The sequence below is a fragment of the Centropristis striata genome, chromosome 9 (genome assembly GCF_030273125.1).
Source record: "Centropristis striata isolate RG_2023a ecotype Rhode Island chromosome 9, C.striata_1.0, whole genome shotgun sequence".
NCBI lineage: Eukaryota > Metazoa > Chordata > Actinopteri > Perciformes > Serranidae > Centropristis > Centropristis striata.
This window is the reverse complement of record NC_081525.1, coordinates 33,019,852-33,045,707: the sequence shown is the minus strand read 5'-3', so window position 1 is coordinate 33,045,707 and position 25,856 is coordinate 33,019,852. Positions and strand designations below refer to the sequence as shown.

Sequence of the window (25,856 nt, the reverse complement as noted above, 5' to 3'; positions counted from 1 at the left end):
TTGCACCAAATTGGGACGTTTTTAACAACTTTCTGAAATTGATAAATAAAAATGTTTAATTTTGTTTCAATGCTTCCACCATGAAAGTCAGAATCAATGGGAATGCCCAACTTTAGTTAGTCTTTAGTTCAACCAAGGAGATGTGAGTGTGAGCTGGTTTGATGCAGGAACATCAGACGCTGAATCTGGACCACCTGAGACGCACAGGACGATAGCATTTGTCTAAGCTTGGCTGACCAAGAAACATCCTGCAATCTACTTTGTCATCACTCACATCTTCATGGTACAAACCAGCCACTGCTAGATTTGGAGACAGACACAGGCAAAGCAGAGCAAAGTCTCGGCGAGAAGAGCAGACGTATCAAGGTCGCTAATCAAACAGTGTCTGGAAAAAACTTAATGATTTTCTTTTTTACTTTTTCAAAGCACTGGCCCAACTGGGCAACAGGCGGATTGTATTTACTGGCCTTATATAACTTTTTAATGGCCTTGGGTCATCTGGCAATCATTTTTGTTGGACCATCTTCATGATTACAGATTTACTCATTTGTGAACTAACCTTTCACATGGTCATGAAGGTTTTTTGTAAAAATGTTGATCACGCTGAGAGGGCTTCCTTTGTTCAGCTCTTCCCAGGCTGCTTTGCTGCCATCATGCTGTGCAAAGGGTGAGCTGAGGGCTGAGCACCTCGCTGCCTCCCTCTGGAACTCTGACAACCGATGGTAATCCTTTCTTTGACCCGCACAGAAGTCCACTGCCTCCAGGCGATCTGCCGGTCGAGGGACACGATTGTAGGAGGGGTGAGGAGGACTTGCCTCATCCTCAGAAAGAGGACCCTCACTTATGGACCCAGCACTTGAGTCATGGAGATCTGTCCGATTTGTTTCCATTTTTTCCAGTCGCTCTACCTTTTCCAAGCCATTTACCAGCCTCCTCCTTTCATGTGTATAACTGTTGAGAAAGGGCCCTGATACATCAGGATTAGTCAAATTGGTGTGTGTAGCCTTCTTTTCTTTCTGTCCCCTGAGGGCATGTAGATTGCCTGCTCCTGGAAGAGATGTGCCATTGTATGAACTGTGACCTGTGCTCGTCAAAATCCTCTGGATCCTCAATGCTACATCATCATTTTCTGTGGCAGCTGTTTCTCCCCAGCATCCATCCTCGCGATTAGTTTGAGAAGGCCTAATAGTATCCACATCCATTGAAGTTTCTGTACCGTAGTTGATCCCCTCCCCAGCAAGCTTCCGTGCCTCACTCTCTATACGGTTGGAGAGGGACGCAGCTGTGGCCTTGAGGGCCTCAATTCGGGACATCTTTGACCGCGGCCTGTTGGAAGGTGATGTGGCTGGCCGCTGGGTGTGCCTGGCTTCACTAGTTACCACTGCAGTCTCCAGCCTGAGAAGCTGAGAGAGGAGATGGTCACCAAAAGGGGCTAACGAACTGCTGCTGGGACCCGTCGCAGGTCGAACAGCTGGTCTCAGGCGGTCAGGCTGCAGTAAGGAGGCAACTCCAATGTCCAGATCATTCCTGCAATAGGGAAAGCAACAAAAAACAGAAAAGTTAAAAAGGAGAGAAGGAAAGAGGTGCAAACAGCTTGCTTTAAAACTGTGATGATCAAATTTATTATCTGCAAGAGTATTCTTCATGCTTGCTACTGAGGAAAGTAAATGAAAGAACTTTTGTTTAAAAGTATAATATGCAAAATTTCAGCATTAAATGTCAAAAACCCACTAGACCTATGTTATACTATTTGTTGAGTTGAGTACTTTACTTTTTTAACAATGTATTTTAACCGGATGAAGGATTTTAGTAATCGGATGTCTTGATCTTAAATTATCAGAGGATCTAGCTGAGCAAACTTAACAGCAGCTTGCCTCAAGGTTCTCAATTAAGGTGTTGAACAGCATTGGAGAAATAGACATTTTTAACTTTATTCAGTGTTTTTGTCAGGTTTAATCATTGTGTCCAATTCTTTAAAGGGGAGGAGACCTCTGCGTATAATTCATCTCTTGGTGTAACCATCCTGTATGTCTGGATCTTAAGTAAACAGGCTGAGCAAACAATGGCTAGCAGCCCCTTTGTTGACAAGCAAAACAGCAAAGAAGAAACCATTTATTAAGTGAAACTGCTTTACTCAGTGTTTTACCAGTTTTAATCATCTGATCTGTTTGTTTCGGAGAGGCTTCAAATAATTCGGCTCCCAGTAAAAACCTTCTGAACAATGAACACTCGAGGAATCCTGACCAGGAGCTACTGTAATGACTGTATTTCTCTGTCTTTTGTTATTGTTTTGGTTGAGAGACCCATAGCAGCAGAAAATAACATGCTGCACATTTAATTGTGAATAACCAGAATGTCCGCAGACAAGACATTTACAGCCATTCTGGGTATTCTGGTTACTTTTTTTTCTTGACTTACAGGTCTGCTCTCACCTGCAAAAACACTTTACACTAATAGTTTTGCAGCTTTAGTTTAATCCATTGAATAAATTTATTTAACAGCTTGGTATGCACAGAACTTAATGAAAATGATAGAGCATAACACTGTAACTGGATGGAAAACTAGTCATCAGAATTAGTATAATCATTAAATACACGCAGAGAAAGATGATTATACCCGTTTCACAAGTAAAATCATTACACACCCTCATCAGTCAATTATCTGAAATGTTCTTTCAAGCTTTGAAAAAAAAGGCAGTGATTCATGAAATGTAAATGTGCTCTTGTTTAATCTCATACTTAAAAACATTGCAATAAGGCTTCTGGGGCACTTGGGAGGGGTGTTCATAAAAAACAACTATCTGAAAACAAACACTTTCTCTGTTTGGTTCAGTCAGGTGATTGCCTAACATTTATTGCCCAAACATTATTTCCAGTAGATAACACAATATGTGTACTGTGCAAAGAGTTGTTTGTTGTTTATCTCTGTCAATAACCCGGAGTATTTGTTATTCTGGAACATGATGGAGGTGAGCAGACAGGTTTGTGTGCGCATGTGTGTACCTGGATAGCGGAGGAGGTGGCTGATCATTCAAAGACCTGTCACTGCTCGAGGGGCTCTGTGGTGCCTCTAGTCTTTTGTTCTCTTTGTCCGACTCCCCTGAGGGCTGGTACATCGGTCTCTGTGGCAGAACACACATCAATATAATTAATTTGTTCTTCTACATGTGATTACAACAACTTATTTCAGTAACTCATTCAACACAACATTGCTTCTATATTTAAATAAGGTAACCATGTTTCATATGTATGTACAATACCATTTGACTAGAAGGAGCAGCAGGTTGTGTCTGTATGGCCTCCTCGCCCAGCTGGGCTTCCTCCAGGAGCAGTTTGTTGTACGTTTCCTGTAGTCGCTTTTGTACAGGGGCCACAGGCACCTCGCTGGAAAGGGCCACAGTTTTAGCTGCTTCTCTTTGCTTCCTGTAGAGCTCCTGCAACCTCTGGTTTCTCCGGTCTGCCTCCTCTCTTAGTGCCCTCTTCTCTTCTGCTTGACGCCTCTTTCTCTCCTCTTGTTGCCTGGAAATGTACTGGCGAACAGTGTCGGCATCATAGTGTCTCTTTTTGTGCCTCGTGTCAGCAGTCTCTGGTCGGTGTGCGGTGGGGCTGGCGCTGCGGCAGCCTCTTGAGGAGCTACCTGTTGCCGCAGTAGTTCCCCAAGCAGAGACTGGAGTCCTTGTTCGTGACCCTGATCCCCCTCTTCCTCTCCTACCACTGCTCCCACCCCGGGACCGTTGCCGGGCCCTCTCCTCTCTCTCAGCTGCTTTGCACTCCAGCTGAAGGTCATCAAGTATCCCCTGGATGTCTGCTGACAACAGGTCCGTGGTTACACCCACTGGGGTCTTGTCCCGATCTGCAGATGAGGGGGTAGATGTGGTTGTGGAGTGGCTTTTGGATTTAAATCCACTGCGGGGCCTCTCTGTGCTGTTTGGGCGAGGTCGTGGGTTTGATTCCGAGCGTGGGTTTGAACTGGAACGGTGATGGGAAGCTGGTGGACATTTACAGAAAGGTAAATGTTACAATTGGGAACTCATAATCAACTTACTAACATACACATGTATAGTGACCCAACAAATAGTTTCAAACTTTACTATGGCTGGGCCTATAATATTTTAAGGCTTTGTCGCTCTATGTTATGTTATACATGTCTCGTTGACATGTTCTATAAAGTATAGTATCATACTGAAGTGAAATTGTTCTGTGGAAACAGGAAGTTTCTCAACAACACTCTTTTTCAAAGCCAGTGAACTGTCATTGTGAAGTCAGACTGGCTTTTGGAAATATATTCTTTATTATTAAAATGTTATATGGCATTCAGAACCACTAGATGTTGTACTAGTTCAAGGTTCTCAGACCAAAACATATGGGTGTGTCAGCCATATTTTCTGTTTATGATTAAGCAATCACAAAACACTGGATGATTCAACAAGTGATTGCAGCAGATTTATTCTGTAAAACACTCTGCAGTGGTTTAGTATCATACTGAAGTGAAATTGTTCTGTGGAAACAGGAAGTTTCTCAACAACACTCCTGTCAAAGACGGTGAACTGTCATTGTGAAGTCAGACTAGTCTTTGGAAATATATTTTGTCTGTGGCACAGTTGGTAGAGTGGGTTGGTGGTTCGATCCCTGACTGTCGCAGCCTACATGTTGAATTATCCTTGAGCAAGATGCTGAACCCCAAATTGCTCACGATGTTGCGTTCATCGGTGTGTGAATAAATTCCCAATGGTGGCAGGTGGCACCGTTTAGGGTAGCCTCTGCCACCAGTATTAATGTGTGTGTGAAAGGGTGAATGAGCACAGTCTGTAGTGTTAAGCGAATGAGTGGTCGCAAAGTGACTAGAAAAGCGCTATATAAGTGCAGGTCCATTTACCATTTATTATGAAAAATGTTATATGACATTCAGAACTACTAGATGTTGTACTAGTACAAGAATCTCAGACCAAAACATATGGCCGTGCCAGCCATATTTTTTGTTTATGATTAAGCAACCACAAAACACTGGATGCTTCAACGACTGACTGCAGCAGATTTAAAACACTCCAAAGCTAAAGCACTAGACCCAGACAGAATACAAAATGAGGTTTGGGGGCAGGCTTGCCATAGCAACTCTAATCTGGGCCAAATTGAAAATTCCCATCTCGACTTTACAGTATCTAATCCAGACAGTTCATTCCCCAGAGCATGGCTGCAGCGAGCTTCACCCTGCCCCACTCTGCCATTCCCCACAGTACATTCTGCCTACACGCACAGGGAGCAACCTCTGGAAATCAGGCCATGTCTAATTGTGCACCCAACCAGAACAGCCAGTCAATCTCTATTCCTTCCGGTCAGCGGTAACCAGTACAGATACAGACAGCAATGGATTCAAATCCAGCAGCCAAAAACTCTTTATTTATTGATAACAGGCTCTGTTGTCAGTTAAACTGTGGGCCCCAGACATGCAAAACCTTTATCTTTACAGCAAACTAAAGATATTTATTTTTATAACATCTACCAATTACACCAATCTATTCCATTGCAGCTGATAGCACCCAGTGCAGAAATGCAAGTTCAATTTGAGGTCAAAGTTCAACAGCAGCATGAGGAAACAGATGGAAGTAAAATGAGGACACGATATGCCTGGAAAAGGGGGAGGTGGAAGCTAGACAGTCGAAAGTAAAACCTCATTCACACTGTGGTGATAAAGTCTTGTCCTGCATGCCACTGGACATAATTAATGCAGAGAGGACATGTTTGACATCAAGCTAACACATTTTGAGTGGCTCTTCAAACCTGACTAGAAAGCTAATCAACTTTTCTATCTTTGTCCCTTCCACTTTCTTTCTACCTCTTGGGCACACTAGTTAATGATGTTTGACAAGCTGAGCAAGACCACTGGAGACAGCCCTGGTTAGAGTAGAGGGGACTGTGTTATAGGCAAGAAGGGTTGGCTGTTGGTATCATGAAATGAGCTAACATAGTACAATACGATAGGGGTGTAGTGGCATGTATAGAAGGGTAATAGGTCCCACCTGTTCTGCTCAGTCTGTCAGCTGGCTGGGGTCTGTCCTCTTCCCTGGGCAGCTTGGGAACTGGACCAAGTACCATCTTTACAAGCTTTTGGCCCTCCCGCCATGATGCAGGGCTAATCACTGCAGTGAAACAGAACAAAATCACATAAGTTGCTGCTAGTGAAGAACAATGAAATTCAATATAGTTGATGTTGACCTTGTGGAACATGACTGCATGTGTTAGCACATACTGTAAATGCAGACAAGACACCACTAAAGCAGACTAACTTGGACATAAAGAACAGAAGAGACACATGAAAAAAGCATTCGATAGACAAGATGCATTGTTTTAGAATTACCTTTATGAATGGCCACTTAACATAAATATAGTGATATGAAAAAAAAAGTTTTTGAAATGGCTTGATGAAACAAAGGAACTACTTTTTGCATTTTGCCCAAATCCCCCCATGTACATTTTCCTTCTTGCCCCTGATAACTATCTGGCAGATACCTAGTTTGTTTATATTTCACACAGCTATCACTGCCAATTTCTGCTTCTCAGATTTCTGCCACCAGCCCAGTACAACGAGTGTGCCTAGAATTGCATTTGTGGGGCTCAGTGAGTTTTTGCAAAAACAGCAATGTCTCTTTAAGTGGACTAATCTTCTCTCGAGCTCTTTTCACTTTGACTGCTGCAGTTCCTGGTAATGAAGCGGTACATCCACTAACCAAGCAGCTGTTTGTACTGGGTCAATGAGCGAACTGGAACTGGACACAGATTTCAGAGGGCTATTTATAGTGCTGTGCCAGCACGAAACAGAGACCAGCCAGACTTTTGAGACAACACAAAAGTTGGAATAAAGACAAATAGAAACCAGGCACAGAGTGAATGGGAGCTAGAGCTCATAAGAGGGATACTTTATCATCAGCTTTCATGATTTTCAGATTAAATGTTTTAGTACTGTACTGTATAATCCAGCTGTTTTTTTGCAATAACAGAATCATTCATTGGGAGGATAATGCAAAACTGACATCATTATATAAACACAACAATATATTTCCTTGTGTTCAGTTCCAAACAGACACAGAGACGAAGATAGCTTGCAATATTGTTTAAATGTGTGTCTTTGTATCTTTGTGACTGGGTAGGGGGAGTTTTCCCAGCTGTCAAAGGTCTACTGTGCACAGGTTGCAGCAGTATGTGGCTATGATTCTTCTATGTAGGTGTCTGTATGCTACACAAACTGCATGTCACACATACTGAACATTTCTTCAAGGATTAGAGTCTTAACACAGCTTGAGAAGCCAGCAATGTCTCTGGTTCGTGTACAGGACCACACAGGCCTGGTGGGGGACAACTAAGTACATGAAACAAATAGACTGAATACTGTAGTCTAAACACTGGTCTGTTTGAGGCATTTATTACAATATCCCTTTTAGATTTAAGTGAAAGGATTCATGATTATTGGGCATTTAGGTCGTATGTGAAGAACGTTAGCACTTGGGCTCTTGGTTTTGGACTATAAAGCATTGACCAATGATGAGATCCTGAAAGATTACTCCACATACTAAGCTTTCAAACTGTCAATAATTAAAAATAGATCAGATGGTGGGTTCGCACTTTCACATAAAAGAGGATTCTTATACCTGGTTTTGCATTTAGATCGGAGGAAGATGCAGCTCTGTGGACCTTCCTGACTGGTTTGGGAGGCCTCCTCTCTTTGGACCTGTCTGCTCTCTGTTCCCTCTGCTGCTGATGTCTGGATTGTGTGCTCTCTGTACAAAGTAGACACAAGCAGAGAATAAGTAACAAATATTTCTCAATTAAACTTAAAGATGGCTTCAAAACAAGCCCTGTGTCCATGGCATAAACCTATTTATGGTATAAATCAAGACTATGAGCATAAGTCAGGTTTGTTTATTTAGCATTCCACTAGACAGCTGAGATGACAATATTTCTAGTGCTTCTGACAGACCAATACAAGTCAATGCGATGCATTTATGTGCAATCATTTCTATACTATTTTACACAGGTTGTTCAACAAAGGTATGAGACATGAGTTTTGCAATGATTGAATAATGATCTAGATAATTTAGTACCATCTTAAGGAAATTTGCTAAAACATTCAGGAAGAGAAATAACAACAAACCAGCACAAACAAAAATAAAAAATTTCTGCCCTTCAACTTAACCCCTAAACATTTGTGTCAGCCTACCAGCAAGCTGTCGTGACAGGTCTCTGTAGATTTCTCTGCTGAGGTTATGAAACTCCTCCTCCTTCCAAACTTTCCCATCGGGAGTCCGGATCTTTGTCTCAGTACTGTTGAAACCTGAGAGTAACAGGATTGAAGATGAAAGTTGCATCAAAAACATCAAGCTATGCACTTATCATTAGCTCTTTATAAAAAAAAGAAAACGGTCAATGAGACACAAGAACAAGGGATATATCCTACACTGGAGGTACCTTTGTATATAGGTGCAGGCGGTGCAGCTGCTACTTTCCGTATTTTGGCTGTGGGCATGTTGCTAGTACCAGCATTGCTACTCCCCACAGCTGCCACAACAGGCTGTTCCAAATAACCAAGCAGCTTCTCTCTCTCTGCAGCCTCCTCCAGATGTTGTCTCTGCCTTCGAATACGCTCTTTGAGCTTCTCCAGCTTATCATCAGGCTGATGTCGCCTGAGATTCTCCAACCGCTGGGACGCTGAGCCAGGGCTGGTGGAGGGAGTGCTCTCCCCTTGGCGTATGGAGCCTGGAGTTTGAGTGAGACACAAGCTTGGCTCTTGGCTATCCATGCCAGGTTGTGCTTTTGGAGTGCTTTCCTCACCCTCCCATGCAGGGACTCTTACACCTGTGAGATGTGATTGGTTTCCAGTAGTCCTCAGGGTGTCCAGGGCTGGCTGGTCATTGAGGTAGCGGACCTCTGTGCTCTCCAGAGCTGAGGAGTGTGTGCTGTCCAGGTCCCTGTCTGTCTGTTTTTCCCTGGTGTCCCTCTGGTAGACCAACTGGCTGAGCAAAGGATCTGAGGGAGGCGGAGAGGATGGGTGCGAAGACCCTGGCACTGACTGCAAACTGTAGGCCTCCAGCTGAGAGGAGGGATGTGGTGGAGGGGTGGCCTCTCTGGAAACAAACCAGATTACATGGGATCAGGAAGGGGATCAAGATTTACTCTTAATTTACCACTCACTGAGTGTACAGAAGATCACATGTATGGCTGGTCAAAGGGTATAGAAAGATGGATTGAAAAATTCCCTCAACATTAGTACTCTGATGAAAACTATTTATTATTAATCTATCAACGCAATGAAAAGAGAATGTGGAATTTTTAAACTCTAGTACACTTACACTGCCCTCACTGACTGACACCAAGAACACATTTTCACTTGAAATACTGTAATTCTGGATGTCAATAGAGACAAAACTTAAGGTTTTGCAGTATCGCTGCAGACAACAGAGCCTGGAGCTGCTGAAGTACCTGAGCCATTCAGCAACGATCTACACAGAGGAGATGTCAAGAACATATGGTCTCTGAACTGAAGTCTTGAAGAGTAGAGAGTGTTTGGGATTGACTGTTATGTAGGTGAAAGAGCTCTTCTGATGTATCAAGTTAAAACACTGAGCTGACGGATAAATACAATGAAAATATCGCAGCACAGGTGGAGGAAAAACAATCTTTTTTCTGTTGTTACTCTACAGAGGATGGACACACACACGCGCACACACACACACACACACACACACACACACACACACACACACACACACTTAAATTGTTAACATTAAAATTGTTCTGGTATGAATGATCAATAACGACTTTATGATTTTATGTATAGTTTTAGCTTAGTCCAAATATAGCAACTTCCCTCGAGACGTGGCTAAGGGTTTTATATGAATGTATTCTAATGCCATATTTGTACCTGTAGGAGGCCAGCGGTTCCCTGAACTCCACGCTGTTGTTCCTGCGGACATTGCTGTCCTGTGTGGCATTTCTCAGCGGGCTGCGCGAGCTACTCTTTTCTGGACTTTGCTGACTTCGTCCCCTGCGCTTTGAAGACCCGCCATTGTCATCAGCTTGTTGTCCATCTGCAATGGAGACGCCAATGTTCAAACATTTATAGCTTAAATGTAGAATTTAAGTTATACTAACAGCATTATGAAATAACTTACCCCTGCAGCGCACCGTCCTTGAGGATTTCTTCTTGGGGGGGTCCATGACAGACTCCAGGAGAACTCCTGTCCCTGGAGCTGCCTCTAGACGGTTTTCTATGTGCCGCAACTACAGAGAGAGAATACACATTTCAGTCACCTTGGGCTAAAAGAGAATCATCTTAATCATTATGAGATGTTGCAGACTGTATCTTTTATGAAAGGGATTTTTTTTTCTGAGAGGCTAAAAAACAAACAAAGTCATTCAGCAGGAAACTATGCCATGTGTACTTACAGCAGCTTTGGACTGAGATAAACTTTTCCATGCAGTTGTCAGTTCTGACGAAGAGGAAGAGAATAAAATTCATGACAGGTGATAGAGAACTTCTGGCCATGTAGAAATCTCATATGACACATCTAAATAATAACTAAATTCACTAATAATTTCAAATAAAGAACACCAATACAACTAAAGTGCATTTTTTGTATTTACACACCTGTGCCAATATTGTGATCAGTAAGCTGCTGAGCAGAGCTTTTAAGAGACACTTCAGTCCTCCTGCTGCTCCTCATCTCTCTCACTCACCTGAAGCCAAGATTAGACAGAGGAAATGAAAACCAATACTGAGTGAACGGAAAAGTAATATTAATTACAGTATATAAATCCTTTTTCTCTTTTACAACATATCATATACAGTCTGGAGACAAAGGAAGTAATAACATACAGAAACAAAATGCATCAAGCATTCAAATAAGGAAATGAGTCTGACAGAAATAAGTATTCAAGGCAACAGCCAATAGAGCAAGCTATTATCCATGCCTAGAATGTGAACAAAGTATAATACATTATAAATAGTATGTGGATAGCCTTGTTATCGTTAATCATGTAACTATTATGACAGCTTGCTGACAGAGGATTAATGTCACCCTGCCATTTAAAACCGGTTCTACAATAGCACATTCCTTAAAAGATTTCCATGTGGTAGGGTTTGTCACATGTCAGCCATGTGATGTTTACTTTAAACACCTGTTAAGCTAGAAGAGTACAGGTGTCTGGTGCTAGCGAGGTACTACTTCCATAAAGTTAATGACAAAATTATTTGTAACATGTTTTTTTCTGATTAGTGAACCCTCTTCCTGCGACAACAGTGCATTAATCTCTTTACAACTTTGGCACATTAATCAACTGATTAATACACATGAATCCACTGTACCATGGATTCATAAGAAGGTCTAGCATAGTTAGTTAGGTCATGATGGTGTTTTGCACTCATATTTAACACCCTTTGAGTCATAAGGAGTTCTTCAGAAGTCATGCACTTTACTCATAACAATCACGTGACTCAGCCCTGAGGCAAACACAAGGCGAGAGAGCAACCAGGAAGAAAACCAAATTCATCCATCTTTCTAACTAACAACTCTCTATCCAATTTAATATGTTGCCATACATTTAAACTCAGTCTGATTTAAATTAAATTTACTAAATCAGACTAACATAGTACTGTGTTTCTTTCCTCTTTTAGGAAACCAGGTGGGACTGAATCTCAAACTTATGCTTGGAGAGCTGAGAGGCTAAAAAAAAAGTATAAACTGTATGTAACGTTGGTAAATTCATTCGCAAAACAAAAGTTTGACTGACTGTCGAAATAAGCTGACGTGAGCTAGTTTGGCAAAGGATGTGACTTGAGCTGAAAAGTGCACACGCCAGCATTAAAGAAGCAAACTAAATAAAACATGTCTCTATCTGAAGCTACATTAACGTCAGTAAGTAACGTTTGTGATAGAAACTAACTACAGACGTTTGCCAATTCATTCACTCGAGTTTACAACCAAAAATGGATACAAACGGCAAGCTTGCTGAAGGACTTCAGCGCTGTATATCTATGGCGCTATATATATGGTCCTGTATTGCTGTCGGGGTGAAACCAGTCATTTCAGGATTTTTGAGTTATATTAGATCGGTAACAAAAATATTGTTAAATTTGGAAGTCGTCGGGTGGGAGGTGAACCCACCAGCACCCTATCAGGGCAAGAATTAACCATGTTGGGTGAGTTTAAAGGGACAAAAACATATTTTTTTCTGAGGGTACGCGTTTTCCACTTGGAATATACAACCAATTTTACCAATGTAAAATCCAAGATGGCGCATATTTTCTTCTTCGCTTGCCAACCGAAGCGTTGCTCCCTTAGTATTGACAGTGGGCCACCTATGGGTGGATTCAAAACAGCCGTGTATGGGACGTGGACTGATGCAGTATAGCTTCCGACCACTACTGTCATAAATGTGCTAAAGACTGCTTAGCAGAGCTCGCCCATTGGACGAGTAAGAAACAACGTGCCATCTTTGACTTTACATGGTTTGTATTGCCTTTAACTTAATCCCCCTCACTTCGAAGTAAATCATGTTTGTATTACTATCCATCCACCTGACATCGCCCTTTTGACTTCGCGGATAGGTCACAGAGAAGTGTAGCTTCTATTCAGCGGCTTCACATTTCCAACATTGTTGAGTTGAGAGACTGAACTGGGTAAAGCTGATAGTACATCGGGACATTTCCATAGGCTGTTAGCCAAATGGGTCTTAACTGTAGCCCCAGTATTGTTTAATATAATAAAAATACTAAATGAAACAGCAAGTAAATTACCATTTCTCTCCCCTCGCCACAGTACAAAACTGACCGGTGTCAAGGCTGCGACTGAAACACTGTCCGGGAATTAGTCGCCCCCGTCCAATCGGACAACACAATCCATCATTAATCTACTTTGAGGTGTGAACTCACAGCTCACAGGTTTTACTATTTTCTAAAAGCCTTAATGTTATTAAAACAACGTCAACTTTTCAACAACCATGTTTAGGTTTCTAGTACACTCGCTGTACGTCCAAAAAACAACTCTGCAAATTACTATAACATCACAACTTCAAGATGACTTATTTGGAGATGTCTTCGGTCCAGGGAATAGTCGGAGCCGCTAACTCGGGAGAGTTGACGTTAACGCTAGCTGACAGGAAAGTCATGAGTTAACTTAGCTGAACACCTCTTTAGATACATGACACATACCTTTAGGCAAAGGATGCGACGTTTCTAGATGTCCACATTCATTCCGATGTCCTCATGATAAAACAATCTCAACTTTTTCCGGACTTCTTTTTCAGTTTCGTTCAGCTGTCTGTTTGCTAACGTTAGCGTTAGCCGGCTAACGTTAGCAAACCAATGTTAGCTAGCAGTTGTGCCAACTAAGCTAGCAACTTTTTCTAGCGACATGCACCCATTGTTGTTGTCGCCTTAGTGTTAGTCCAGGAAACCAGATACCCAGGTCAGCTGTGAGATCCCTAGAAAGAAAGGTGTCTACCCGCCTATGAGGTCGCCTTTCCCGGGTTACTATGTTGATGTTTCCTAACAGTGAAACTGGAGTATCCAAGACGGGGAGGTAACTGGGAGGCCGAAATATCGCGAGACTTGGTCCACGTCAAACGTTCGAAAAGCCCCACCCAGCTCACACAAATATCATAATAGACTATTAAAAAGTTAATTTCGTTAGTTTTGTAGGCTAGTTATATGGGTTTCATTATACATTTTAGTATTAAAAATAAATAAAGTGCATATTGGCAATCTGCCTATAAGATAAGACTTTATAAATCCAGTGGTCACAGGAGTTACAGGATACAGTTTACACTGATAAACCCTAAAAACACAATACAATTATACATACATACATAGATACATATATATAATATACACAAAATACTTACATGACAGCCACCCCACATAACATAACTTATTGGTACATTTATTTTAGGATTTGTTTTAGGACTACATTTTTCCCCCCTCAAAGCAGATATGAAGAAAGATGTATAACTTTATTAATGCATGGATTTTTATTGTTTTGCTTTTTTGCCATTGCAAATTTATTTTAACAATTTACAGCAATAACAAATACAATACAATAGAGGGATACAATTAAAACTAACACTAAAACAAAACAAAAAACTTGCAAGTCCCATGACTGTAACTTCATCTTTCAATTAAATCTACATGACCACCATGATCTTCCTCCTGTCTTCGAATAAAAAAGAAAGAAAAAGGGAATTCCAATTTATTGGAAGGCTACTGGGATTATAGTCTAAAACATATCTGCTCTTTCTAAATGGGCTGAAAGGATGGTGGTAGATATAATAAGAAGATGGACCATGTTCTCTCAAATAGACCCTCATCATAACTTTATTCATATTTTTTTATTCAGCAAATTCTTATGTTCAGGAAATAAATATATACGCCAGGGGGTAATAAATCAAAGAATTAGGCACAAGTACACAATGAATTGATACATAAGAAAATATATATACATGAACAAAACAAGAGAGAGATTATCTCTATTTTCTAACAAAATAATTAATGGTCCCAGAGATTACATTGCAATTTATATGCGCTTACTGCCACCCAGCGGCCAGAGTATGTATCACACGCATTCCCGTGCACGCGCGCGCACACACATGCGCGCGCGTCGCCTTGAACGCTCCATTCATTAAAAAAATCACCATAGCCCACTAACCCCGAGTCTTGTTCATTTGAGTCATTTTTCATCACAAGATTATTACTTCATTTTTCTTATTCGACTGGTTTTTATTGGGGCTCGGGTTTACAGATCCCTATGGCAACAAATGGAGCGCACATTGTAAAAAAATAAATAAAAAAACAGGGGAGAAATAGTTGGGTGATAGGATGTGTGCTCACTGTTTAACAGGTGAGTCATAAACATATAAACCTGCAGTGCAGCCTGTCATAAGCACAAAGCCATAACATCCAGGTTTCCAGGTTATGGCTGCTTGTTTGACCATGCAGGCAACAAGTAGGTTACCTGTGCTGTTTATGAGAACAATGATATTCTCATAAATTATGGTTACATAAAATCACATTTAGATGTAGAATATGTGATAAAACAGTGGGTTTCTTTCAATAAAAGGGGCCACTGGCAACTGCTCAAATCCATCAGATCCCCCTGGTAAATAACTTGGCACGTCTCTCTCTCTCTCTCTCTCTGTCTCTCTCTCTTTCTCTCTCTCTCTCTTCTCTCTCTCTCCCTCTCTTTCTCTCTCTCTCCCTCTCAGCACTGGCAGGGGGGTAGTACGGTGGACGTTTTCTTATCTGCTGCCACATTTTCATTTTCTGTGGAAAGGTGAACGACATGGAAAGGAGTTCTCTCTTTTTAGGTAAGAAATCCTGCCTCCTTCATATTTTCAAACAGGTGTTAGTTGTAAACAATGTGATGAGCTTATAGTATCTGAAATCTACAATGAGAAGTCCTCATTGATAACACTGATCAATGAAATAGATTAATGATTGTAAGCTTTAGCTTAAACACAACAGTCTGCAGTTTTGCTGATATAAAAACATGTTTTTTCGATGCTGCAAGTCTTCAGAGATACTTTTTGCCTTTAAAATCAGACTCCTCAGAGACTGTGGAGGGCAGATGCATGTTTCTCACTAAATCTTCATTCCTGACAGAAAGCTGTTTTTCACCTTATACGTAGCCTTCAAAACATGATGAAATAAGCAATGTGCAATAAGGAACAGACCACTTATTTATCTTCACTTTTTCCAGTGCAACAGGATGAGACAGGAACCTGAGTAGTTGGACTCATAATTAAACAAAAAGATTCAAATCTTCATATTCAGTGTGTTGCTCAGAGCAGGTTTCAGTGTAAGGGCCACATGGAGACAGACTTGAATTAGTTTCTGCAAATTACTAAGTGGCTCTAGACCAGATAATGATACAAATTTCAAGTGCAGCAGAAGAAATCTCTCCCTAGTTAGTCTCAGATGTCGGGGAAAGTAGCGATCATTACCTCAAGGAGGGAGGAAATAATTAAAGATGAGAAAATCGAGACTGCATTTGCCACAAATAATAGAAAAGGAAGCGTATATCTAACAAATTGCTGATGAGGTTTTAGATTATAAAACGATCTTACATATGTAATTTTTGCTGTTTGTCTTTACCCTCGTATTCCTGTGACTTTCTTGGACTTAATCCAGCATTTTATTATCTTCTTGAGAAAAGCCCGTGGTGATGTATTTGGATAAACTAACCCATCAGCAGTAGAACAACAACAACAGCCTGTTTTCTGAAGTCATGGGGCTTTGACAATAAAGGAAGAGGCAGTTTGAATAATCAGTGTTTGTGTTATAGATGACAGGCTGCTGGAGGCAAACACTCCATTGCCAGTTGACTTTATCACTTCACATCTCTCTCTTTTTAAACCTTTAAATTGCACTCATGCTGTCTCCTTCAACAGCCAGTTGCCTCTCAGTGGTTCAATAGGCAGGTGATCAAGCATTGATCAAACGATGTGCTTCTGAATGAGGCTGAAAAGACCGTTGTTTGGATCAGTCCTGCATCATCACCAGAGTGTCTTGTTAATTATTCCATCACATTAACATTTATCACTTAACACCCCCAATCTAGTTTGCCTTTATTTTCCTGTTATTGTCTTTTGTTAATCTTTTCCTGTCAAGTACTCTGATTGTCCTGGTTGAATAACATCACTCTCCTTGAAAGGGGTGCAAATTGCTTTTCATGGTGTATAAATTAGTGCCTCTATTCAGCATTAAGCAGAACCTGACTGACTGTACCTCTTGAACTGAAACAAGCTGTACGTTTCTTGTACCACCCACAATGCATATTCACAATGCTGAATAATTGTGAATCATCGTTTACCGAGACGATTACTCATATCTTTTATAGCTTCAAGATGCACACCAGATTCATGGTTAGCTGCCACATGCTGCCAGTCTTTCTGTTAAACTCCTGTTAAGTACATGCAGGTAAAGAATATCCTCGACATGATGCACTGAAAACAAACAAATTAGTCAGTGAATTAATAACAACATAGCTAAAATGCCTATATGTGTAATCATTGGTTTCTATTTACAATGTGTCTGCAGACCGGCAGTGACTGAGAACTGGTTTGTTCAGATTTCAACACGTTTGTTTTTATGTGTTAAGCCTTTAGGTGTGCCATCTGTTTGTTCACAAAGGCATCTTTTTTAATATTGATAATATCATGTCCAGGCCAATCGTATTAGAAAATGCATTTATTTCATGCATTTTCTGGGATTCAGTCGCTGCTGCCATCTAGAATTGAGCAGACCTTGCCCCATAGTTTGCTTCATCTTAACTTCATCTTAACTATCTGCAACAGCAATGTGTTTTTTTCTTTCCAGAAATGTAGGATCTGTCAAACAAAATGTGTCCTGAATACTGTCAGAAGTTACAAAAGTCACATGATAGACTTGAGTCACACGTGATGATTTTAGACTATTTTACATTCAATCAATTCATATACCTTAATTTCCTTAATCAACAAACGTTAACACTATTCATGTCCAGTAAGTCAACACTGTATTCCTCTGATCCACTTTATTTTAATCAAATCATGCTGCAAGAGAAGATCAAATTAATTCAAATTTTAGAGAGCATTCATAATTTTTATACATTCAATATATTATAACTCTGTTGTTAGAATGGTGTTCTGTTTGGTGAAGAATGCATTAGGACTATTCCAGGACTCAAAACTCAAAGTTTGGAACCCTGGACTTGACTTGGGACATGACTACAGACACTTGAGACCTACTTGTGACTTGCACCATAATGACTTGGTGCCACCTCTGCTGTCAGTGCACGTTGTGGCAGTTTACAGTTAAATATTTCAGTACTGTTATACAGTGGCTTCCCACAAGGGCCACTGGATCTGAGTTATGAATGCAACAGATACTTACTTACAACTGTTTCCAGGTGTGCAATAACAAGACAAACATATATTTACAGTATATACTAAACCATTTCCTGTATCTTAGAGCAGGTTAAATCAGAGATCATTCATTTATATGTTTTGTGTAGAATGGGACCATGTTTCAAATACAATGTTGTTCCCCTTGTGGAGACATTTTGCAAAGATTGAAATGTCAGTGGCCTTATTGCTTTGTGTTCCCTGTGGAAAACAATACTGCACAGCAATAATGTGCACATACAAGACATTCTTCCTAATATCATATATATTTGGATGCAATGCTGTAATGTCATTGTTTAGACATTTTGCCCTAAAAGCCTTTTTTTTGTTTACAATTTTATGCTCTGACAGTTCCTTCCCACAGAATTCAATTACTTCTGTGTTAGGATCCCATTAGATTTAATGTTTGTTATTTATGTCAATATATTATTCAATTTGCCCTGCACAGAAATGAGACTGTCTGTTGAACTAAAAAAACACAAATATAAGAAAAATCATGCTGTGTAGTGAAACATATTTCTTTTTTGTATGGCAGCTGTTGAATTGGACATTAGTACCAAGTCAGAAACCTGTCAAACATCTAAAAATCATTAAAACTTTATGGTGAAAATAAAATAACTGCACAGGGCTGAGGAACTGCATCATATTCCACCGAATGATAGTTTCTTACTTTCCAGGTTTTCCTCATGAGGATACCTTACCTTCCAATGATTGCACCCACCGTAACAGTGTAGTGGTCCTATTAGTGGTGTTGATCATTACTGATGTGTGGTGTCTCTGGTCTTATGTAATAGTCTCTCTTGGAAGGTCATCGCAGCAGTAGGGTCCCTTTGAGAAGCGTCTGTCATGGTTAACCTGGCTGCAGTTAAAGACTGAAAGCCCGACTGCCTTATAAACTATTGAAGGACACGAGCACCAAGTGTGTGTGTGTTTGTGAGACTGTATCTGACAAATTCAAACTTAAAAATTCAAAGTGATACTTTCTTGTTTGATAATGTTCCTTTTAAGGTCTGACTGAGCATTAAAAAAAAAACACGAATCCACAGGTTGAGTTACTCAGTATAATCACTGTCGAGTGTCTGTTACTAAGGCTTCTGACTAATTGATCTATTCATACTGCGGTCATTCAGTGTTCATTGGCACAACACTTACATAATGATAATATGAAACTTTAATAAACCCGGCAGGGAAATTGGGTTGTTGTGGCTGCAGAGTGTCACAGTTGAAGGATACAGCAAAGAATCATGGATTAAAATAGAATTAAAGTAAATGGATGCATGATTAATGTCAAGTACAGCGTCACATTGCACAATGGGAGTATTGAATGAAAACTCAAAGCACATATGCAGGATATGCAAAATAAAAGCAAACAGAGATTGCACAATATGAAAAATAAGTGTAACAGATGAAATGGAAAAAAGTGCATGTGATATAAATACATAAAGAGCATGCACCTTGCAGATGATATAAAATGTCAAAAAGTGAAATAAGAGGGAATTCACAGCATACATGAGCAAAAATGTGCATAGTATTTGTATTAACAAGTCTGCAGAAGGTGTTACAGCTGCATGGGTAATGTGTCGGTTGTGTTAGAAAAAAGTAACCATGTCATTAAATACATTTGAGGAGAGAAAGTAATGATATAGAGGCATGAATAGATGTAGCTGTGGGTGGAATAGACGGAGCTGGTGAGGTGCAGTGTAAAAGTTTTGCTGGTTGAGTTATTATCCTCATATCCTTCACCAGTTATTATTATCTCGGTGGGGGATGCATTTACTCAACTGGAAAAAATGTATCCATCAGTTTCAGTTTGTTTGATAGTCAGAGAGGATGATTCAAATAAGTACCGTACAACATTATGTTATTTCCTTGCTACCTAGCAATAGCAGTGTCAGGCTATCAATCAATCCACCACTTTGGTCCAGACTGTAGTATCTTAACAACCGTCCAATAATTATATACTACCTAAGGTTCCCAAACAATGTATCATGACTTTGGTGATGCCCTGATTTTCCCTCTAGCGGCACCCGTAGGAAGTATGTATTCTAGTGGGAGATGCAACATAAGAAGTGAATAAAGCAAAATCTCTGCTTAGCATGCTAATCGCGAATAACAGAATTTGCACATTACATGCAGACCACTACAATTTCTGCAACTCCATAAAACACTTACTTTTCATAAGGTACGCACACCATCCACCACATACACATTGAACATTGATATTCATTGGAAACTATTTGAATATTATTGGAAAATCGAACCTTGTAGCGCACTTTAAAACTCCTAAAGATAGGTAGGCTAAATAGACTTACAGATGAGATGAGTCAGGGTGGAAATCCAGAGTCAATTGTGTTACTGACCAGTTGTAGGCCTATCACACAATGGGGAGGAGCTCCCCTAAAAGGCGTTCGATCGGAAACAGTGCAATGCCGCAACACGTCCTACGTAAATAATGATATTTTGAAAAATTAATTAGAAAATCTTCAAAATCAAGGATTCACACCTTCGTGCCATGCACAAGCCACATATGAAATCTTAGGTCAGTCTGACTAATGGTCAGAGAGATATGCTCTAGACACACACAGATGCTTCTAGCTTTTATAGATAGATAAATATGCGTCAAAAACATTCTGAATTAAGAGTTGCCGTGTTGTTGAGATGTTTGGGCCCACAATTCTGATTCTACAGATACTTCCTGGTACAGATCCTGCCACACCACAATCATTTCAATATATAATTAAATAAAAAAAGAGGATAATAAAAATGATATTTATAAATTATGAAAAATTCTAATTCCTTCAAACAGTAAAACTACTGTGAACTGTTACTTTGATTATCTTCTAAACTGCACTTAACCAGGACTTTGCCCTTCCTTACCCTTTTAAAAATAAATATATGTTACTATTTCACCTGTCTTTTTACATACATTTTAATTGCCTTATTTATCTTGTTTGATCTATTTATTTTTCATACATTTCCTGTGCACTGATTGCTATGTTAAACATCATGATCGCTGTTTTAAACACATTAATGCTGTAATGCGATTAGGTTTAAAACACTATTTGCAGACAACAGGAAACAAACACCAGTCTCCAGTTAATGGCATAATGTACATAAGCATATATATGCACATAGCCAGATGCATGCAAGCCTCAGCTCCAGGTTCTCCTGACAATAGCCCTCATGCAGTCTTTTTGCAGACTGGCAGCTTCCTCCATGTTAAGCAAGTCCAGATAATCCTCCAGCCATGACTCCCTGATCAAACAAGCTGGGATTTTCGCTCCTTCCAATCAATCTCTCATCCCTCAGGATAAATTGCAAAACTCTGCTGATCCCTGAAAGAGCACTCAACCAATTTAACTTTGTACCTGTTATATTGCCGATTCAAGAGTTTTTGATGTAGCAGAACCAGATTTTTTTTAATATTCTCCACATTCTTATTCCTTACCAAAACCTACGGCCCCTATTGCCCACAATGCAGTTTTTTTCAGTGACAGTTTGTTCAGCTCCAGCCAACACTGACTCAAGTGACATCATGTGAGACTCCACAAAGCTCCCTCTAGAGCCAACAAAAACAAGTTTACACAAATGTAACGCGCAGAAGGCGCTTCTATTTAAATTATTGACCAATTTATGACAAAATACCCACAAAATGAATGACACTGATCATACCATCATTATAATTGATTAATTACAGTGGTAGTATTTGCGTGTTCTGTGTTGTAGAAATATCTTCGCTTTTATTTCTTTGTTTCCTGAATCTTGATGTTCCATTCAGAAAAGTTTCAAATACAACCACTCTCTATACATTTGCATATTTGCTTTGCTATCTGAAATGCACCATGGTGTTTAATAGAAAGTTGTAAATTTAATATGTAGATGTTGGCACCGCCTCGTGCACTCTGTATAATACAGAGCAGTAATGTGCAGCGGCTGTATTATGAGAGAGTCACTGCTCTAAATTAGAGGCTGGCCGAGCTCGAGAAAATTAGACTTCTCATTGAGCTCCAGATACGAGCACATTCATTTTGTGTCTAAGCTACTACAGTATGTAGTAGTCAGTGTTGCTCACTGTTGACTGACCTGTCTGTTCAGTTCATTTAGTCTCTGTTCTTCTGTTTCTACACGGCAAACAAAGCTGCCAGACAACCAGCAGCACGCAGTGACCGAAGATGATTGAATACTTTAACTCTGACACACTAGTTGTGTGTGTGTGTGTGTGTGTGTGTGTGTGTGTGTGTGTACAGATTATTGTTCTACGCCCTCTGTTCCTGCAGCATTGTCTTGGAGAACTCCTAAAGGTCTTACAGTGTGTTTAAATTCAAAGTGTAGATGCACCACAAAAGCTTGTAAAAATTAACCCATATTTATAACTATTGAATTAATTAATGTTGTTGGATCTTAATTTATTGTATTTAAAATAAATAACTTTGTAACTTTTCATTTGGTATGTACTTAATAAATAAAGTAATAAAAATAACACATAATAATAATAATAATAATAATAATAATAATAATAATAATAATTAAAAAAAAATCTTCTTCTTCTTCTTTTATTATTTTTTAATTTATTAGAATGTTTTAATAACAACAACAACAACAACAACAACAACAACAACAACAACAACAATATGATAATCATTATTAATTCGGAAAGTATTGTTTTGGATTTTAATTTTAAAAAGTCTTGTCAATTGTAAATCACTTTGTAACTTAAGGTACTAACATATAAAGTAATATTATTATTATTAATAATAATTATTATTAACAAATAATAACATTAAGAAAATACTTCAATGGAAATAGAAGATGTCACTAGAATAAAAGTCAGCAACTTGATTATTTTAGCCTTTGATGAAATTAAGATATTTAAAACATGAAATTAATTTCCTTCATTCTCTTTTAGGATCTTTTAATCTGTCCTCAAGATTTTTTTACATTGCAGTTACATCACTTCCTCTTCCTCGCTACAAATATGAGCGGGTTCAAATTTAACGTCAGGTTTCCTTTCAAACGCGTCACCCATCAGACTAGATTCAGGTGACAGAACACTCCCTGACTCATCAGCAGGTTGAGGGGAGGATGTGGAGAGATATGACGTTGTGTGGGCCGCTGGGGGCAGCAGGTGTGACAAGGCTCCTCGCCTGCCTGAGCCTTTCTTCACTCTTCATTAGTCACCGTGCAGACACCTGGCTGTGCAACAAAGAGCATCAAGACAATTTGGTCCCTCTAACATTTCGGTTCAGTTTTTCGTAAAGATTCAGTCTGTTGTCTGCTTGTATCTGAACTAAGTAACTGGAAAGCCACCACACAGCTGTGTGAATAATGTCTGATAATTGCAGTCTGAGAGCTCAGTGACTAAGGCTAATCAACAACCAACCTCTTAAAAGCTAATGGGGAAAATTAAATCTAACCACAGTCAACTTTCTTGGCAGTATTGTAGCTTTTGATAATTGTGTGGAAAAACCACAATAGAGTGCAGAGGAAGCAGCTGAGTGTTGATGTTTTAGTCATTGGTTTGCTGTGTGGGTGTTTTTCAGAGCTCTGTGGTGAAGGTCTGTGTTTGACTGGTGGTAAGGGTCTGGCTGTACTAATGGTTCTGCCAATGGCTGCATGAGGGAGTGGAGTGGTATTCTTAAAAATCTGCCTTCATCTTTATCTAATAATACAAATTACCTCCTTTTCTTTATTCTTATTCCTGGTCACAAGGCATTTTCTATAGCTTTTCTCCTGTAAATATTAAAGAAACCGTATTTGAAAATACCTTCCTCACCCAAAAAATATCCGTACATGTCGTCTGTGATAGCAGCACACAGGAGACACTGTTGTGACAGAAAGGCCTTTTCTGGCAGAAATCTTTCTGCTAACTTCTTCCAACTGTATGCAGGCAGCTTATTACAACCCATGTTTATTTATCTAATTTATTGTTGGCAGTTACCTCTATTGGCTGTAGTAATTATGATGGGAGCAAAGGCAAAAGTCAAGTGATGTTGTATAAGGAGCAACAAGTCCACAGAGGGAGGACTATGTGGACTTTGACCCAAGAGATCACTATTTGTTTCCATTATGAAACCAGAAGTCAGTGTTGAGTTTATACGCAGTATCATAGTAGGTAACAGAGACCAAGTCATTGTTTTGCAAGTCACAAGTAAGTCTCAAGTCTTTGCCCTCAAGTCCTGAGCCAAGTCCCAAGTCAAGACCGACAAGTCTCAAGTCAAGTCCCAAGTCCTACAGTTTGAGTTTCAAGTTCTTTTAACAGCAAAGTAATAATATTTACTTGGATCATGTATGCTTTAAAATCTGTATTTATTCATCAAAACTTTTTTTTTTTACAAGAACATTCTTCACACCCTTTTGTAAAAAAACAACTAAGTGCATAAGAGCATATTGCACTATAACTAGCTCCACAGCAGTTTCTGTCCTGTATTGTCTCATCTCATATTGTCTGTGTTTTTTTCTCTCTCACTAATTTAGCATTGCTGCTAGCAAAGTTACTTAGCCAAGAAGCTAGCGTTAGCGTTCATTCAAAGCTTACCGTTCTTTGCGCAACTTCAAATGTCGGACGAAGTTGGAAGTTGTTGTGTCTCATACTGCAAGTCGTTTTTTGTTTTTTTGTTGACCACTTCGTAGTTTTTATACTACTATCTCTGGTATCATATTTGCCAACTGGCGCCATTTTTTGACAGTTCTTCTTCATTGGTTGTCCTGCACTTTGATTGGATGGTTGCTCTCAGATCAAAATAACGTGGATTGAATGTGATTGGATGCTGTGCCGACAGCACACGCCACACACACACACAGACATACAGCGAGGAGGGACACACACATTTACACACAGAGAGATAGAGTGGTCCTTAGTAACAGACATTTTATTCTTTGGTTTTTGGGGAAAGTAGCAAAGTCTATAAAGTCAGTAAAAAAACATTTCAGCCACTGGAAAATTCCACAGACTGATTGTTTCCTCCACAAACAGGCAATAAATCACTTGGCCTCCAAAAAGCAAACATTGAGCGGGACTACAGAGCTTGAGGGCACAAAATCATCAACGTAAATATTCAGAATACATCATTTAGGATTACAAGGTAATTTTGCTCCAGCAGCTTTCTCTAAAAACTGATTATCTGTGTGCATTTTTCCAAGATGTTGAATTAAATATAGACTGTGGTGGGTAAAAGACTACACATTGTTTAAAATACTTCCATCTGTCGATTCCCCCTTTTTTTTTATCTCACTGTAGCAATCTCTCTCGCAGATGGTAGATGGCCATAAACGCATCACTTAAGTGCGTCAGTATTGAATATTCTGCCTGCCACATATGGTATGTACACTCTAAATGGCCTTTACGTAAATATCACTGTAGATGAGCCAAGTGCACTTTGTATTTGCTGATAAGATCTGAAGTGACTGAAAGAGCAGCTTTGTGCTTGTGGCAATAGTCAATCAGTGTGTGTTGTCATATATACATTCTTGCCAACATCAAATGTCTGTGTCCATTTTAGTAGCTTTCATCTACTGGAAGAGACCTATTTGTCATCCAAGCCTTTACTAACCATATTTGTCTAAAAGCATAAAAGGGTTTTGGCGTTTATATGTCTGTACCAGCCTATTTTATTACTATTTATCATGAATATGGCACCTTTCTGAGTCAATCTGTTTTGTCTATGTTGTATTTTCCTGCAACTTTTCTCCGAGTATTATACCGAGTTACAGTTGTCTGTACTCCAACACCCCTATATATATCAGCTAAATTGTGTTGGCATTCTTTCTCAGCCAGTTTGAAAACATAATTTGCAAAATGGATTCAGTAAGCACCGGATCAATGGACGTTCCCAGGCCATTTCTCAGACAGAGCTCCCCTTGCCAGGAAGCACACAATGGACAACTGTATGGACAGTGGAATATACAGTACATATTCATATCTTTATAGTC

The 25,856-nt window shown here is 39.7% G+C and overlaps 1 protein-coding gene across 1 annotated transcript in view; it reads right to left on the bottom strand.

Moving 5' to 3' along the window:
- The window catches only part of cep350 (centrosomal protein 350), a 37,249-nt gene extending 23,714 nt beyond the window's left edge, over positions 1-13,535 (bottom strand). The window contains exons 1-12 of the mRNA XM_059340804.1: positions 13,201-13,535; positions 10,639-10,727; positions 10,437-10,480; positions 10,163-10,271; positions 9,913-10,078; positions 8,460-9,115; positions 8,212-8,325; positions 7,643-7,771; positions 6,017-6,136; positions 3,260-3,987; positions 3,003-3,121; positions 560-1,527 (exon numbers count right to left, since the gene is read on the bottom strand). Coding sequence (XP_059196787.1) covers positions 560-1,527; positions 3,003-3,121; positions 3,260-3,987; positions 6,017-6,136; positions 7,643-7,771; positions 8,212-8,325; positions 8,460-9,115; positions 9,913-10,078; positions 10,163-10,271; positions 10,437-10,480; positions 10,639-10,714 — 3,229 coding nt within the window. The 5' untranslated portion in view covers positions 10,715-10,727; positions 13,201-13,535. The remainder of the gene's footprint in view (positions 1-559; positions 1,528-3,002; positions 3,122-3,259; positions 3,988-6,016; positions 6,137-7,642; positions 7,772-8,211; positions 8,326-8,459; positions 9,116-9,912; positions 10,079-10,162; positions 10,272-10,436; positions 10,481-10,638; positions 10,728-13,200) is intronic.
- Positions 13,536-25,856: the final 12,321 nt, after the last annotated feature.